This window comes from Corvus brachyrhynchos, unplaced genomic scaffold (assembly GCF_000691975.1).
Source record: "Corvus brachyrhynchos isolate BGI_N302 unplaced genomic scaffold, ASM69197v1 scaffold80, whole genome shotgun sequence".
Classification (NCBI taxonomy): domain Eukaryota; kingdom Metazoa; phylum Chordata; class Aves; order Passeriformes; family Corvidae; genus Corvus; species Corvus brachyrhynchos.
Window position 1 is genome coordinate 10,879,338 of NW_008236769.1, and position 17,045 is coordinate 10,896,382.

A 17,045-nucleotide genomic window follows, 5' to 3' on the forward strand; every position below is an offset into this window, starting at 1 on the left:
CAGTAGTTGCTCGTAATCCTGGTAATTCCATGTTTCCACAAATTAGAATAATGTATTTTCAATTCATAAGGTTGAACTGAAGCAAGAATCTCACATTTGAGAAAGTATTAGTGCACTTCAGTTGTAGAGCAAGACAAGTCTGCCCCAACACTCACTGCACAAGCACCAGAAACATCTCCCAAGTCATTTGTTCACCTCCCTCTACAGTTAACACAGACAGATACCCACCCTCACAAGAGCTCCCTTCCTTATTCACTGAGGACAAATCACTCCAATGCCTGACAGATGGGATAACTAACTTCAGACCAAGAGAACACTCATTTTAGAACAAATCTCCAAATTTCAGACAACTAGTGTTCAGTGAGGTTATTACAGTGCTTGATGCTAATGAACCAGCATGGTGCTAATACCATGTTTTGACAGCATTTAGCAATAGACCCTCTGAGAACAGATAATCCCATAGCTACAGTTACAGTTAAACTGATCAGATTGTATTGTCACAAACACAGCAGCGTCCATCATCTCCACCAGCTGATTATTTCCTGGAAGGTGAAATATGAGGTGTCCATATAAACATGAAACACTGAATATTTTGCTGTAGTTATTTCCATAGTTTTAATAAAAAATAGTACACAAAGGAAAATTTCTTGCCTTAGAAGTGGAGCGATTACCTGGCAGTTCTTTTGAGGAACAGCTGAGTGCAGGATACATTTCCTCACTTTGAAAGTCACATCAATATCAGAACAGACAATATGTACACACAAAGCAAATGCAGAACTGCATTTCAGAATCCAAGCAGCACCATTCAATGGGCTGACAGGCTTGGCAGAAAGCAGCTAGATTGTTTTAATATGCTTTTAGCAAATATAATTGTATGAAACACATTACTACTACTAGGGAACAAAACCAAAACTTACTTTGGGGTTTGATGCACTTCTGACCACCAGTTGTAGTTGGTATAATTGACAAGAAGCAGGATTTGACACCAGAGGAGAACTAAAGAAGGATGAGTGGGAATCATGGACTGAACAAGGTCACTCAAACTTTCAAGGGTATAGAAACTACCATCAGATCCATCTCCTGTAAAAAGTCTGGTGGCTGCAGCTGTGATTCTTCTAAACATCCCTGAAAACAATAAATTTTGAAGCTTTAAAATTATTCAGGGTAGAAGTCCTGCAAGAAAGGTATATCCTAAGATGTTTTACAAATTTAAGGCAAGTGATGAAGTTTGCTTAAAGGCAGTGTGTAAACCAGAAACTACCAGCTCTCAGACTCAATAAATAATGTTTAGATAGGTTTCATTACAATTCTAATTAATCTGATACATGAAAATCTTCATTAAACTTAAAACTGTCACCTGTGGACCAGGACTAGTTCATTCGTTTATAAATTAAAACACAGATATTCTACTTAAGAACCATGAGGTAACTACTACCCTGCATGTTAAGGAAGAACACCTAAAAGTATGCAGAGGATGGCTTTCCAAATACATTTAGTTGAAATTAAATTTATCCTCTTTCATCCATTTTCTAAAGTGCAAAAACTGTTTCTGCCATTAACCTGCATATGGAACACTCAGCAAAAATCCAGAATTTTGCTTTCTGACTTGCTGATTCTGTATTTGTATGCCAAAACAAAGGTTAGGAAAACAAGAAATATGAGAAGGGTGGGAAAACAAGGAAAGTTGTCAAAAGGTATAGGACTTTTTGGTTTTCTATGAGAAGATAAGATCAGGGTAAAATAAAAGGTTTCTTCAGAGTCAGTTAGAAACCAAGAGCTAATCAGAATAATGAAGGGAATCTGCAGTGTTACTTGCCTTCCTTGCCAGAAGTACAGAAGAAAGAAGCTGTAAATTCCACAGCCATGTGGAGCAATTTAAGCTGCCCCCAGGACTGATAAATACACAATGTAAATAGCAAAGAATGGGAAAAATAACTGAGTCTCAAATCTCTGGTTCCACTTATTAGCAAACCAGTGCTAGCCCCATTCCAGCTCCTTGCATTTGCAGAAACTACACCATCTAGCGACTTCCTACAGTCATAAAAGCCACTGCATGCTCATCTTTTTCCTTTGTCCATGCCTTTTATTTCTAACTTCAAAGGAGTACACTGAGAATGTTCACTTATAATCTAGTAGCTTCCTACAGTTGGAAACACAGGAGTCAGCAATACTCACATTTTGAAAAAACTGCAACGAGTGAGAAGACAAAATCCAAGTAGGACAGTGGTTAAAAATGACAGAATACAGCCTATGTTTCCAGACACAAATTGCTATAAGCTACACCCATAGTTAGGAGAACATAATTTAGAGAAAATTATCATGGAGGTTTTAACTGAACAAAAGAAAAGTATTATAAATTCAGGCAGTTAATTACTCCTCAACCTAAATAAATACATTATGACACAAAATTACAGCCCAGGTGTTGGAAAAACTTTCTTTTACTCTGCTACACCATACAGGTAATAGTAGTAATAACATACCTGAAGTTACCTGTAGTTTTAAATTAAATTAATTTCTACAGATCATCCAATCCACATATCCCAATGCTCTGCACGAGTATTTTAATATTTAATTTTAATTTTGCATGAAAATTTCTACATAATTCCTGGCAAGACTCCCAGTGCAGCCTGGAAGCCAGTCACAGCAGCAGAACTAGCTGAGCCTTCCCTTTCAATTATCCCCAGCTCCCACTGTGGAAGAATCCACTACCCTGATTTCAATCACCAGCTTTATTTTCTGATTTCATTGCTCCTGGCTTGATACCATTTAATCACTTTATGCCAAAACACCCTGGTGTCAGTTATTTGTTACAACATTTGCTTCAAATATTTCTCCTAAACATAAATTAATATGTAATTAAAATATATAATAATTATATATTTTTATATAATAAAACAGTATAAAAATGTATAAAAATTATTACTGTAACAGACACGTGGGAAGAGAACTGTCACTATCTCCAGAGTTCTGGGCCCTAAAGCACACCTGAAACAAAGATGAATTTTGTGTCTCTTCACACACACTCCAAGAGTCTTTGCACCAAGAACCTCAGTTTGGAAGACTCCTATTTTACAGACCAAGGCAACAGAACGCAGAGCTCCTTATCCCATATCTGCAAGGAAGCCTATAAAGAACAGGGGACTTGTGCCAAGACCTTTTAAACTGCAGACAACTAACAGTAAGCCAAGGTTGCACTTCAGCTGCAAGCTGAAAATCAGAAGGCAAAAAGGGCAGTCACAGTAAAGAAAGAACTGAAGAAAGGGAAGACAGTACCACTACTCAGAAAATAATACTAAGGAATCAAGCTAAGGACTAAGGAATTACCAAAGGGCTAGAGATTGGGTATTCAGCACAAGAGACCTAAAGCAAAATTTTCCAAACCTGAAGAAAGCAGCTCAAGACCAGCTAGCTGGAACCTGCTACCTTTCCTGATTTTATGGGGTGGTTCATTTTTTGTTTGGTTTGTTGGGGGGGGTTGTTTGTTTTATATATTTTTATTAATTATGACAAAACCCAGGAACTTTCCTTGTCATGAGTCTGAACTAGTGATCTGTAACTCAGTATTTAAAGCCTGGACATACCCACCAACCTCCAAACTGAGAGAAAACATGAGAAATATACCCACAAATTTGGAATGCTTTGTGGTTTTTGGACTGAAAAATTTTAGACAGTTAAAAGGAGAGATGAAGAGTCACTAATTACATTTTGTTTCACAAAGACAGAAGAAATGTGCAAAATGTGCCCTGCATGCATGGGCACTATGTTTGGTAAGTTCTTTATATGGAGTAAGACATAACATCTTCAGCACTTACATATTCCTTCTCAGTTGTTCAATGCATTTATGAGTTGTCTTGGAACTTAAAAACCACTCTGCCACTGCATGCTATAAAATGGGCAACGTTTCAAGTATTACCTGATTTGAAGATATGTATTAAGCACATAAGCAGTGTGCCCAGCTCCTGGCAGTAAAAAGTATGTTGCTGCTCATTCATGTCCACTTTTAATTGCTTGGTAACAATATCTTCCAACAGAATGCCAACCAGTTGTAGTAAGAATCTTGAAAGAAACACATATACAATCAATAGGAAAACTATCAATCTTTCAGAGTAAGATGAGGTTAGCCTATGAAACTTCGGTTTGAAAAATGAAACATGAAGTTCTTGTCCATTCATCCTAAATAACATACTAAATGAAATGCTACAGAATAGGTTAACCTAAAACAAATAGGATGCTATATGATCACAAGCACTTCAATAATTACATATTAAATCTAGATTATCTACTCATTGGCTACAGCCACAATAGCATTCATACACTGTCCCAACTCACTTACAAAGCAAATATTCAGAATGCTGTGGTGTCTTTATAGTGATTTGTTAAAAGCAATTGAGTTAAATTGAGCTAAAAACAGAGACAGTCACACCACAGCTCAGCTGAGCAGGGGTAATTCAGCAAGTCACAGTAATTCACCTGTTTACAGCCTCATCTATCCACACTCTACTACGCAGCTTCTTTATCAAACCTCCAGCTGGGACAATGTGTGGTGTCAAAAGCACCACCAAAAGAGGGCACTTGAGGAAAGGCACCCTTGCTCCTGGCCATAACCATTACTCTGTTACTTACATCACTGCTGCTGGACATAAAGTCACAGTATGGGTGTCCAGAAGACCCTCGTCTGTCTACCCATCACCCTCACAGTGAGCTGAATGATATGAAACAGCATTCTATTCCTATCTGAAGTTCCCTACTTGAATAAAAAGTTCTTATTTTCTTAAACAAACACCTATTTCAAATGCTTCCCACCAAATTAAAACATAATGCTTTAATAACAAACATTATGTCAACATAATACTACTGCCATCTCTCCATGCTTCTTTTGCCAGAAGTTTTTCACTCTCCAAGGACATCAACATGGGAAGCTAACTAGACAAAGCTGGGCCTTCAAAATAGGCAAAGAAGAGCAGGACTAACTCAATAGATTTGTTTCCCACTGCTGCCAAGTTTCTAATACAGAACCTGGGCTTCCACTTAAAGGGATGTTTCATCATTTAGTCCCTACACAGAAAAGAAGGAAAGCAGTGAAGTTCCTGGACCCGAATTCATTAAGTCCAGGATTCACCCATTTTAACAGCTCCATTAGGTCCTTCACTTGGCTTGGTAAGACATACCAGGACAGTCCAAAGTCCTACTAAAATCCACTCAACTTCTCCATCTCTGTCCATCTCAATAATTCTTCCTCCAACACACTTGTCCCATATCAACTAATTAACAGACTAGATTCCCATCAGACGGAAGTTTTATACATGTTAAACACTGCCCAATGTATGTGTGATTTCTCAGAACTCTCTACCCTTCCCCAAGTTATTCAAAACACAATGTACCTGGAAAATGTCTCCTCAGGTGGGTATTTCACCTGTTTGACCTCAGTGCGATCCTCTGGTGTGGACACGTTATTTTCTCCACATCTCAGTCTGTTGATTGCTTGACATGAAATCAAATATGGTGAGAAGGAAAGCTCCTGTATACGGGATAGAACGATGTCTTCTGTTGACTGTGAAATCAGAACTCTAAGGATAGCTAAAATTCCAGAAATCCAGAGCTGGACAGTGCTCACTGATGCCTAACACAAACACAGAAATACAGAAGATTGAATACTTTTGAAGTTAAATGACCCAACACAGAAATGTATTAAAAATTAACATTTTCATTAACATGTAAAAAATCAGACCCTTATGAGAATGGAGCAAACCAGAAATAAATTTTGAGTTCAGATCTTACAAAATGCTATTCCTGTGGTAACTGTCAAGCTCATATTCACTGTTAAACAACCTCTGATCTATAGAAACAGCACTAATTCTTGTATAAGAAAAATGTGATTTACCGATTAAACTGCATTCTATTTTATTATGATAGTATCTTCCTTTACATTCCTGATCCTCAAAATACAAAAGAAGGGAAGTAATTCATAAGCAGAACATTCATGTATCAAGTGCTCCCAGTTGGTAAATCACATTAGTTCTAGCCAATTTGTTCCCAAACTCTGCTGCAGGTATTTAAACACCAATTAGCAAATTATTAAAGAGAAACACATTTTCTTTTGTTTTGCATGGAGAGATACCAGATTCTCTCTCCTTTGAAAAAAACAGCTTACCATTGTTTTAGGAGTAACAAACATACTCCTTAAAAGCATGTCCACAGGGCGAAGGGATGAAGGAGCCAAAATTTCAAACAAAGTGTTCAATACTCCCAGAGCATCATGAGAGTCTATATGCATCTGTGAAAGAAAAACACAAAACTAATTTGTAATTACCCACTAAAGATAAATTCAACACAAAATTAACATTCCATGTTATAAACATTTCTATAGCAACCTATGTGTAAATAAAAGTGTTCTTTACAGTACAAAATTCAGAGCAACCAAAAGCTATGAAAGATCAATTGAAGTTTCACTGCAGGCCTTCCTAGACATGAGTTTTGATAACATGGACAAAAATGTGTCATATGAAATCCAATGTGCACGTGACATATATTTCATTTGGAGAAATAGGCCTTATTCAGAGAATGAGACCAGAAGACTGACTTGTCATAAAATTTAAAGACTTCTCTCCTCCCTGCACATCCTACCAGGTTTATTTATAGAGAGCAATGCTGGTCACGACTAAACTTAAGCAGGTAACTAGGAGGAAAGAAATCTAATTATCAGAAAAGTGAACAGCTACAGTGGTATTAGAACAACAGAGGCAGGATAGCTTACCTAAACAGTTTTTTAGATAAATTATAAAACAATCAACTCCAAAAAGCAAGGGACTGGACTGAAAATCTAGATGACCCTATCCTGCTTCAGTAATTTGGAAGATGATCAGTGCAGTCACACAAAACAACAGCAATTTCACTTTGCCAGCATTTTAGCTCTGCTCTAAAACTGTTGTCTGATCCTGCCCACTCTCCCCAACCATGAGATATCCTCATGGGATTGAGGAACTGCCATCATGGAGCGAAGAATATCTGGGGCTGGAGCACCTCTGCTATGGAGGCTGGGAGAGCTGGGGTTGTTCAGCCTGGAGAACAGAAGCTCCAGGGAGACCCTACAGAACCTTCCAGTACCTAAAGGGGCTACAAGAGAGCTGGAGAGGGACTTTTTTGCACAGGCAGGTAGTGATAGGACAAGGGGCTTCAGCATAAATGGCTTTACACTGAAAGAGGATGGATTTATATTAGGAAGAAATTCTTTACTGGGAGCATGGTGGGGCACTGGAACAGGCTACCCAGAGAAGGTATGGCTGTCCCACCCCGGAAGTGTTCAAGGCCAGGTTGGATGGGGCTTTTCGTAATCTGGTCTGCAATTAGACCCTTTGTAGCCATGAAAAAATAATTTTGACATTTTATAAATATGGGACAATCTTCACACCATTTAATAAGTGTTCTGATATAATCATGTATCTAAGAGAAACAGAATGAGCTTCCTCTGGAGACAGTCTTGATGATACTGCATATACTTCATGCATTTAAATATGAACTTCATGACTTCAAAGACTTAAGTTTACCTTGCAGTAATTGTTTTTTCCAGATATGGCAACCACAATTTCAAGAAAATTTGTCTTCATAAAAGCAAAAATAAAAATCAAATATGCAAAGGCGTTATTGATACATACATTACAGCAATTATTATAGGTGCTTATAGATTTAAAACCATCATATAACCACCTGTTGTTTTGCAAGCATTGGGAGAATGATGTCAGCTATTTGCCGGGACAACCTCTTCCATTTGTCTTCATTTTCTTTATGACACTGTTGCAATACCAAGATGAACATTTCTAGCACCTGAGGAAAAGTCAAAGAGAATGTAAGTAAACACCCATACTAACAGAAAACATTCAAGTAATACCATATTTGGAAAAACCTTCATTTCAAGCACCTACGAAATAGACAAAAGACTAAAAAAATTTACGTGAGAAATCTCACATAATTTTTAAAAACGCCATTTTCAGGTTAGAAGCCTGTTCTTAGTTACAAGGTTCTTGGCAGTGGTTTTTAAAGAATTTTCCAGTTGCTTTCATAAATTAGGAAAAAAAAAGTTTGCTTTGTACTTTTTAAATGGTATTTGTCAAAAGACTACTCAAACAACTGGAAAAAGAATCATCAATCTAAATACCACATCACATTTTCAATAAAAAGGGGAGGAAGAAAGAGAGTAATTTTCCATATGTATACTCTGTCTTGACTCTAGGTCCAATAAAGTTTAGATTTGGTCAAGGAAACAAAATAGACATATTTATGGGGCTCATTCACCTGAGATATGTCACTTTCATATAAAAGTTTTAAGAGACAACATAATGGAGCACACCAAGCAAGGAGCACTTCTGGTAGCTGAATGTGTTATGGGTTATAGAGACCACATTATGAAGGACTGGCAGAGAAGAGACACAGCAAGCAAGAATGTTAATATATGGACTGGCAAGGGGGACAGAAGAATCTATTTCAGAAAACAAGATAGAGCACTTGTAAAGCAAACTCAGGTAGTTCAGATTAGAGAGAGGGAGGTTCCCAGGTGACTTTCTTCCCAAAAGGTTTTATCATGAGAGAGGAGACAGGAGCAATTCCAGGCTGAATGACTTAACTCTGGAGCTCCATGGGTAGCAGCTGCACTTGTAACAGAGAGAAGTTGAGGGCTGCAGCTCTCTGAACCTCTCAAATGCCCAGGGAAACCACTGCAGACCATCCCAGCCACAGCCAGGGAATAACAGAACAGCCCAGGGTTGGGTCATACGTATTGCACCAGAAGAACAGTGCAGAATAAGACTTACAAATGGGATGGTGTGGGAAGAGCAGTGCATGGGTGGTCTTTAATAGGTTAAGTGTGTCAGAAGGGGATCTGCCAGCAATTGCAGTACCTTATGTAACAAAAAGTTATTCACTATTTCACATCATGTGTCTACAGAGTGTCATTTCATATAGTTATATTAGTCATTTTATGATTATAAAACTACAAATTCAAAAGAAAATGTGGATACACAAAATTACCCCAATCTGAACACGCAGTTCTAACAAATTATTTTGACAAGATGTGCTGACTTTTTTCAGAAAATACAGTGCTTACATTAGCATACACTAGAACTGCATTTTCACATTATGAAAGAAAGGCACATTAGGTTTGTTAAGCACCTCAATAAGCAGTAAGATCCCATGTTGATCATGTCACATCTCTTAAAATTACTTTTATGTTTTTCTTTAAAACATAGTGTATTGAAGAAAGTCATTGTTATACTCCTACAAAGCAGAAACATGTTTTCCAGACTCGTGAGGTCTGGGTCAAAGTAGTAAGTCATAACAAATACCTAATTACCAGTGTCATTACCTTGTTCAAGTAAGTGTTATTCAAGATAATGTTATTGTACAGCAATACCTAAATCATCTCTGTGCAGCATCTTTCCTAATTTTAAACTTGTCTCCTTTTCCATTTTACTCCCATTCTTTTAAGTTTCTTCTCTTCCACCAACCTTCTGTTTATTCTGTCTGCAATACAGCCAAGATCATGATCCTAACTGGAGTTTTTTAGTGCTTTGTTTTCTAGGCTTGACTACGCAATTCTACAGATATGTTACTTGACTTGAAATACTGATTTGTAGTGTAGAACCTTTCCCATAGCCTTAAAAATCTTTGCATACTCTCTCTATAAGGAAAGATACCACAGAGTCCAGCTACTCCAGTTTTGTATAGAAAACCATCAATATTGTCTGAAGCACTTTTAGCAGTCACAGCAATGTTACCCTTTCACAGACCACAAAGAGGGACCCTTCATCCTCCTCTCCTACCTGATGGTACTGGATAAGTCTCAGCAGCATTGATACTACAACCTCCTTCTGGGTTTCCAGTTCTTTTCCAGCATCAGCTTTATTTGTTCCTCTTAACACAAAGAGATCATGAACAATGGGTTGCAGAGCCGGTATTGCTGAAATGAGATGTATTTGTTTTAGCATGTTTAGAATCACTCCTGAGCAGTGATTTCTTGAACTAACAGTTCAGTGACTAAAAGTAAACTGGGCTCTAGTTCATTAAAGGTTTTACCCATAGCTAAAAACCCACAAACCCCATATTTATTGTGCATAATGATGGCTATTATTTTACTTCTTGTAGAAATTTTAAATTATGGACACATTCGCCCGTTCTCACAGAGCTAAAAAAGATATGTTTATAAAGTAATTCTCAGCAGAATCACTGGAAAGCATGATAAAGATGCTTCTACTTAAAGGCTAAAAGTAGAAGGGAAGTGGACCAAAAATTAAAATCAAAGCCTTGAACATACTGCTAAGTTGTGAACTTATTACTGAATAAAGTTTCAAATAAAAGCTTTGTTGTAATTATGAACAATGGAAAATGTGGGGCTGGAGTGTTAGTATGATATAATAAACTTTGTGAAGGAATAAAGTGAGAAGTATTTCATGTCTTAAAAATTTAAAAGCTGGTGTCTTCTGGAACACTCAGTACAGTAACAGTTTTCTATAGTTTAGAAGTCAACAGTGGTTTCATTGTTCAACTATTACTAATAAGCGTTGATGCCTTTTTTCTTTCTTTCTTTTTTAAATAATTAATTTTTAATAAATTTTTGTTTTAGAATTACCATGTGTAACAGCTTTCCTCCCACTGGCCATGATACCATCACACAGCTGAATGATCTTTGGAATTCCAATTATCTGTTTGGAATGATACCGCTCATAAGATAGCAACACCAGGAAAAAGAAGATATTAGGAATAATTGCTTCAGATTCCCTGAAAACAAAACAAAAAATTAAAGTGTCAAGTTTGAATTGCACAACTTTGTTCAGTAAAACTCATCTTTCATCTTTTTACAGTCAGGGTTTTTTTGAAGAATGTGTTGTTCTGGTTTCATATAATATTGCCAAAATTTTTGTGCCCTGTTTTGTACTAAGGGTTTTTTTCACAGGGATTTCTTTCAAGCTTTGACCATCACACTTACTAATATTATAATATACTGTCTAATGCATATTAGATTATTTCTGTACAAGATCCACAGAGCAAAAGAACAACTTCTCTCTTCATTAAAACTCAAGTGTGAGAAAAAACAGAAATAACTGACAATGAAAGTTTCAATGGCTTGCTTATGATCAATTAGGTCCTACACAATGTGTACCAGGTGACCAGAAGATATATGGATTCACTCTGAATCCACAATAGGAAGAAGTAGCTCTCCCTTAAGCAATCGAATCTAGGGATGAAATACTGATTTCTGAAAGCATAGCTTTGGCAGGAGATCCCAAAGGAATGGGTTTACAATACCAAAATGGAGAAACAGAACAACACAGTTTCAGATTATTATTATTTCCCATGTTACTTCCTGACTTCTTCAGTCACATGGAACCTAAAGCATCTGAAAGGGTTACCACTGGAGCCAGAGAATAAACAAGCACATTTCCCAGAAGGGAACTGTCCCTTTCTCATAAGGCAGAAATAACCAGCAGATCTAATCATTACTTGTTTCAGAACAAGAGAGTTGCAAACCCTCACTGTTGAAAGGATCTTTGCTAATTTCATACCTGAACTGTCCTACTTCAATGTATTCAAATTGCTTTAGCACAAATCCAATAAACACCTAAAGAGAGAATAAAGTGTGCATCAGAACAGAGACATTAATTCCCATTTGAAATCATTTTGACAGTTATAGACAGGCACTGAAAATCATTTGCACTACGTTATGAAATGTTCCTTCTGCAGTTACAAAAGACAGAGAATCCTGTTGATGTTACAGCTTATTACAGCTTGCATGAACTTATGCCAAGTTTTACCTATAGTCCATGTATTTTTAAGTCTAACTTAATCTTTCACTCATGGAATATTTGAGGTATTACAGTCAAGTAGTTAAGAATCAGCCAAAAATCTAAACCAGATAAAATCCAAAGTACTTATGTATTTAAAAGAATTATCTCTGTATGAACGTACAGAAAAGTTAAGTATTGCAAGCCACACTAGTTTATAGACCTGAAAACACTGTAGTAAATAAAACACTTCTAAGTAAACCACTTACAATTTTATGTTACAGATTCATTGCTTGTATGGACAACTACACAGACTACTGTGTTTGCCACTAGCTCCCCTCACTGCCATTAACATCAAACAATAGCTGTCAACCATGATGCTCATTATCAGTCATAAGAAAGTCCATACTCTCAGTATGGGAGAAGGTATTTCCATTTGTAAATGAAGTTTTATTTAATAAAACTGTCTGTATTGTCCACATCTTTTTATTCCTTAAGTCAATCTTGTGAGCAGTTCTTAAATTGTTGTTACAGAACTCAGAAATTTACATTTACATGCAAAAAACCCCAGAAGTCTGAAGCTATTTGTGGCTGGGCGGGTGGGGGGAGGTGGAAATCTCACCCTCCTTTAAGCCTTTGTTTTCACTTATTGTACAACAAATGGACCACTGGAAGTATTTTTGCTGCAAGTGTTCATTGAGCCCACTGGTGAGATCCCTGTATGACAATTTGCAAATGTGGCGAGGTACCAACCTGATCTGAATCCAGAAGACAGTAGTTAACTCGCAGCTGAACCAGTTGAGCAAGCAAGTCTAGAACTTGTCTCTGCAGCTGTACTGACGTTGTTGTTGTGTATTGTTTCAATGCTTTTATGACAAGGGGTTCAAATAAACGAATGTGATTGTGAATAGCATTCTGTAATAGAGAGATTTTAAAGTAATCTAACATCTGAACAGGTTTCTGATTCAAAGCCAAATTAGTTTTAAAAGGAGGAAAAATGTTTTAAATCTAAGGTACAGCTCTTTCAGGAGAATACAGATACCTTATCAGCACGATGTTTTGCTGCACTGGAAATACTAGTTTTCAGCTGTGTAGAAACTTTCTGCAGCACATCAAACCATCTGTTACAAAAAAAATACAAAAAAACCCCACACACATTAAAAAACAAAAAAATAACATACATACTGCCCTTAAATGCATTTTACTTTCCCAAGGCAAATTTCTCGTAATCTACTTGACTGCTTCAAGAATCTTAGTAAATCCAAAGAGCAGAGAGACAGCCTATGAAACACTTTGATCAGAGAAAGATTTTCTAGTCTTTGCTTAGTTATCCTTTTGGCTTTCCTTTAACATATTGACCATTTGCTGTATTTAGAAATTAATGATATACTTTTGAATACAAGCATTTAAAACTATGATGTTTTTTAAAAACTCCAATGATATCCATTTTCATGACTTAACCTTGCTTTGGAAAGCACATTAGTGATAACTGCATTCAGGATGTCCTCACCAAGACAAGCTACTCTGCTTGTCTTTTTTGTAACTTGTCTTACTCTTTTTGTAACTTGTCTCTTTGTAACTTGTCTTTCAAGTTACACAGCACCCCAATGATACTCACATTTATGAAAAACACAAACAAGAAACTCTAGTTCAAGTTAACATTGTAAGTGAAGAAAGTTACCCTGAAGCATCGTGCTCCTGCTCAGCCTGAACCATGTTCCTCAGACTGGCATCAGCAAGGGCCTGTGTGAAGTGTGTGTACGGTGCCATGAAGCAATAGTGGTAGAGGCCAGGCCTCAGACTGGAGGAACCCAAGCGCTGAGCTTTGCCTTGAGCTTTGCTGGGGTTTGAAGACAAGCCATCATACTGAGAAGCCAGATTTGTCCCAAACAACGTTTTCAACAGCTAGAGAAGTAAAGTGGAAGGAAAAGAAGAAAAGTTAAAATTTCAGGGGAAAAAACCCTGACTTGCCTCTCACCATAAACAACCTTTGATGGTTTGAACCTAAATATTTAACTGGAAGTCTGCATATCCATCAGTAAAGCAGTTCTTTGCTTTTCCAGGTTTTTCTGATGCAGTTAACTGGCTAAAGAACACTTTCAGTAAGGTAGGAAACAAGCTTGTTTTCTAAACATTAGCTAAAATAGTTCTGTGAATTGGAAGCAGGTAAAGAAAAAACTATATTATTCAGATAGGATGAAGTTACAGAAGTCATGAAAATGGAAGAAAATATGCTCTTTTTGCTCCATGTGGGCAAGGTTTTCTCATACCACTTCCCTTAAAAGCATGGCCAGTCTTAGTATCCAATTGACAGCCAAAGGACATCAGGATTAACTTTCAAGTAACACATACAAAAATACCTCCTTACCTGCTGTACACACACTGTTGCCATTGTTGGTTCTCTGTTGAAACATGATTTTAGATATCCCAAAATTTCTTCTACACACTAAAAAATCAGAAAAACAAGTGCATTAAATTGTGTTTTTCTGGATTATATAAAAGATAACAGTGAAAATTCCTCAGTAGCACAGGTTTTTGTACTAAGTAAAACTACACTAACTTAAGGGAAATCATGGAATTAGATAAAGAAATAAAAATTCAGTATTTTCCTCCTAATCTTAAAATACTACAATGTCTAACACCACAGTTAAGGAGAAAAAAAATATCAAGACACAGGAGAGGGAGGAGGGCAATACATCTTCTGACATTTTGCATATTTAAACATATGAATACAGGGAATGACTGAAGGTAAACCATTTGGCTAGAAAAGAGAATCACCACGTGAAATTTAAAAAGTAAAAAATTATTCCGGTTTTCAACAGCAGCAGTTTAACCTGGAAAATCTGCTTTAGCACTTTACTCAACTTTGTGGAAGCACAACACCTATAGGACTGCACTCCCCCTTTGAAGAGCAGCAATTTTGAAATCAGTGGTATGTGCTTTCTTCCAGTAAGGACCATGGATATTGGACAAGTTAACTACAAAAGAAAAGACAAACAAGTCTTATACCTTTCCAATGTCCTGAAGAGTAGCAAGTTCCAAGATTTGAGAGAGAACATCTAAGGCAGACCGTAAGAAACATCCGAACTTCTCATTAGTGTTCTGGAGATCCAAAGTAACCTGTTCCCAGAAAATAAAACCACAGATTTTCTTAACAATTACTTGACAAGGAGATACAAGTTACTGGAAGAAGTGGGTATTGACACAAAATGATCTCTTGTATAAAATTTCAGTGTATTTCAGCCAACACCACTGACAGCTTAGACTGCCTTATGCATTGCTGGAAAGGCAGGACTCCATTTTGACTAAGAAAAAGGAAGGGATCTTCTAGCTTGAGGAAGGCCTAGGATGTTGACAAGTAATGAAGCTGGATAATGCATTTCTGATAAACACAGTAGGTGTAACAAGAACACAGTCTTTGAAGTGTACATAGAGATGACCAACTCTCTAAGGAATGCATCTTCTGTCGCCTGAACTAATGAGGAAAAAGCTTCCCCATCCTGGAATAAAGTGCAGAGAGAACAGACATGGGAATCTATTTGGCACTACCAAGCCAGCAAAAAGTCATTTGGTAACAGAAATAGTGACAGCAGAGAAACAAGCAATAGGGTGACAATGCCTATCATGGGTTCTTGTTTGGACAAGTTTTTGTTTTTATTGGTGGCAGTTGTGATCTTTCTTAATATAAACTGTTTATATAGGTAAATGAGTTGACAGAGGCAGAGCCTGTTTAAAAAAACAAAGTGATTATCCAACCCCATTGCAATTCAATCAAACAATATCATGCAGTACCTTATAATTAGCATGGGTTGCTTTCAAGACATCATACAACTTGAGGTATGATGGAAGATGATAAAAGCTTCCTACTGAAGATGATTTACTTGTTGGAACAGGCCCTGCAGCATCAGCTTGCCTAGAAGCTTAAAAGAATACCATAGATTAGCACCATATGCCTTTTCTAGGTTGCTCATGACATATACATAACATAATTTACCACATCTGCATTATTAAAGAGCATGATTTTTTCAATCCACATGCATATTCCAAACTGCCGAAACACACTGTGCACAACTGGAAAATGAACAGCATTCCAACAGTCCAGCCTGCTGTGGTGAGAGAAACTAACCCAGAAGGCTTAGTACTGAAGTGCACGTACAACTTACAAAACAGAATTAACACGTGTTTCCTTCATTAATTACTAAGAAAAGAAAAGAAAAGGTTTCAAGACTCAGAATGTCATTTCCAAAAGCAATGTAAGCCACTCCTGCCAAAAGTTGGAAAGCAACTTCCAAATTTCTTTTACGTAACATACGTGTAAGAATTACTTTAGTCAATAGCTGAGTAGATTCATAAAAAGTGAGGAAAAGGATTCAGCAATGCTTTGGTTCTGAAAAGTACAGTTAATTTTCATAAAAACCATAACAGTAAAAAGGCCTCCACCCACAGCTGCCTTCCACCAATGCAGTACTCTGCCAGCCTCTTGAACTGAAACTCCAGGAAGGTTACTCAGTTTTACTTCTTCTCTCTCTGCTGCAACAACACGGTGTGGGGGGCTGGTAGACAGAAGGGTTATCAGGAGTGATGTGCCTACCTGGACTTGCTTCACCACTCTTTTTAGGGCTCATTGGCACAGATGCCTGCTCCACAGACTCCCTCTCTTTCCCCTTCCTCCGAATCGGACTAAGAGAAGGTGGGTTTGTGAGAGAAGGTAATGCTGCCTAGAATTAAAAGAAGCTTTATTAGTTTTGTAAGCACAAGTAGTTTTTCTTCTTCTACACAATACAAGCATATACTTCTTTTGTTTAAACTCCCCTTTATTTGACTGTCAGTTAAATTAAAATGTTTCAGGTTCAGGACATGAATTTCCTGTGTGAAAAGGAAATAGTTTAATATATTCCCTGCTTTATTTTCAACTTCAGCACAGGCCAATGAGACGAAATCAGAGCTCAATGAGTAGAGTTTCTTTTGATTCCAGATAAAGGAGTGCCAAAATTATATTCACACATTTTTAAAATATGAAGAAATTACTGATCTTAATAATATTGTCTTAAGAGTTTCTAAATCAGTCTCTAAATATATATGCCTCAAAAACCCCCAAACCTGGAAGTACCTCATATAAGCTGTTTCAGAAGTCAAAATATTTTACAGGATATTCAGAAGATAAAAGTTATTTTTAGCCCCAAAAGGAGCTCAGTGCATTACAACCAGCCAACCAACCCAAAAGTCAACACATTTCCCAGAGTATGCAATCCAATACTCCACTTACTCTATATA

At 37.1% G+C, this 17,045-nt stretch overlaps 1 protein-coding gene across 1 annotated transcript in view; it reads right to left on the reverse strand.

Annotated features, from left to right (window-relative positions):
• The window catches only part of HTT (huntingtin), a 72,507-nt gene that overhangs the window by 26,012 nt on the left and 29,450 nt on the right, over positions 1-17,045 (reverse strand). The window contains exons 26-40 of the mRNA XM_017727715.1: positions 16,363-16,489; positions 15,564-15,691; positions 14,781-14,891; positions 14,140-14,217; positions 13,453-13,676; positions 12,814-12,892; positions 12,525-12,686; positions 11,553-11,608; positions 10,619-10,767; positions 9,813-9,949; positions 7,705-7,821; positions 6,152-6,274; positions 5,382-5,620; positions 3,914-4,056; positions 918-1,125 (exon numbers count right to left, since the gene is read on the reverse strand). Coding sequence (XP_017583204.1) covers positions 918-1,125; positions 3,914-4,056; positions 5,382-5,620; positions 6,152-6,274; positions 7,705-7,821; positions 9,813-9,949; positions 10,619-10,767; positions 11,553-11,608; positions 12,525-12,686; positions 12,814-12,892; positions 13,453-13,676; positions 14,140-14,217; positions 14,781-14,891; positions 15,564-15,691; positions 16,363-16,489 — 2,081 coding nt within the window. The remainder of the gene's footprint in view (positions 1-917; positions 1,126-3,913; positions 4,057-5,381; positions 5,621-6,151; positions 6,275-7,704; positions 7,822-9,812; positions 9,950-10,618; positions 10,768-11,552; positions 11,609-12,524; positions 12,687-12,813; positions 12,893-13,452; positions 13,677-14,139; positions 14,218-14,780; positions 14,892-15,563; positions 15,692-16,362; positions 16,490-17,045) is intronic.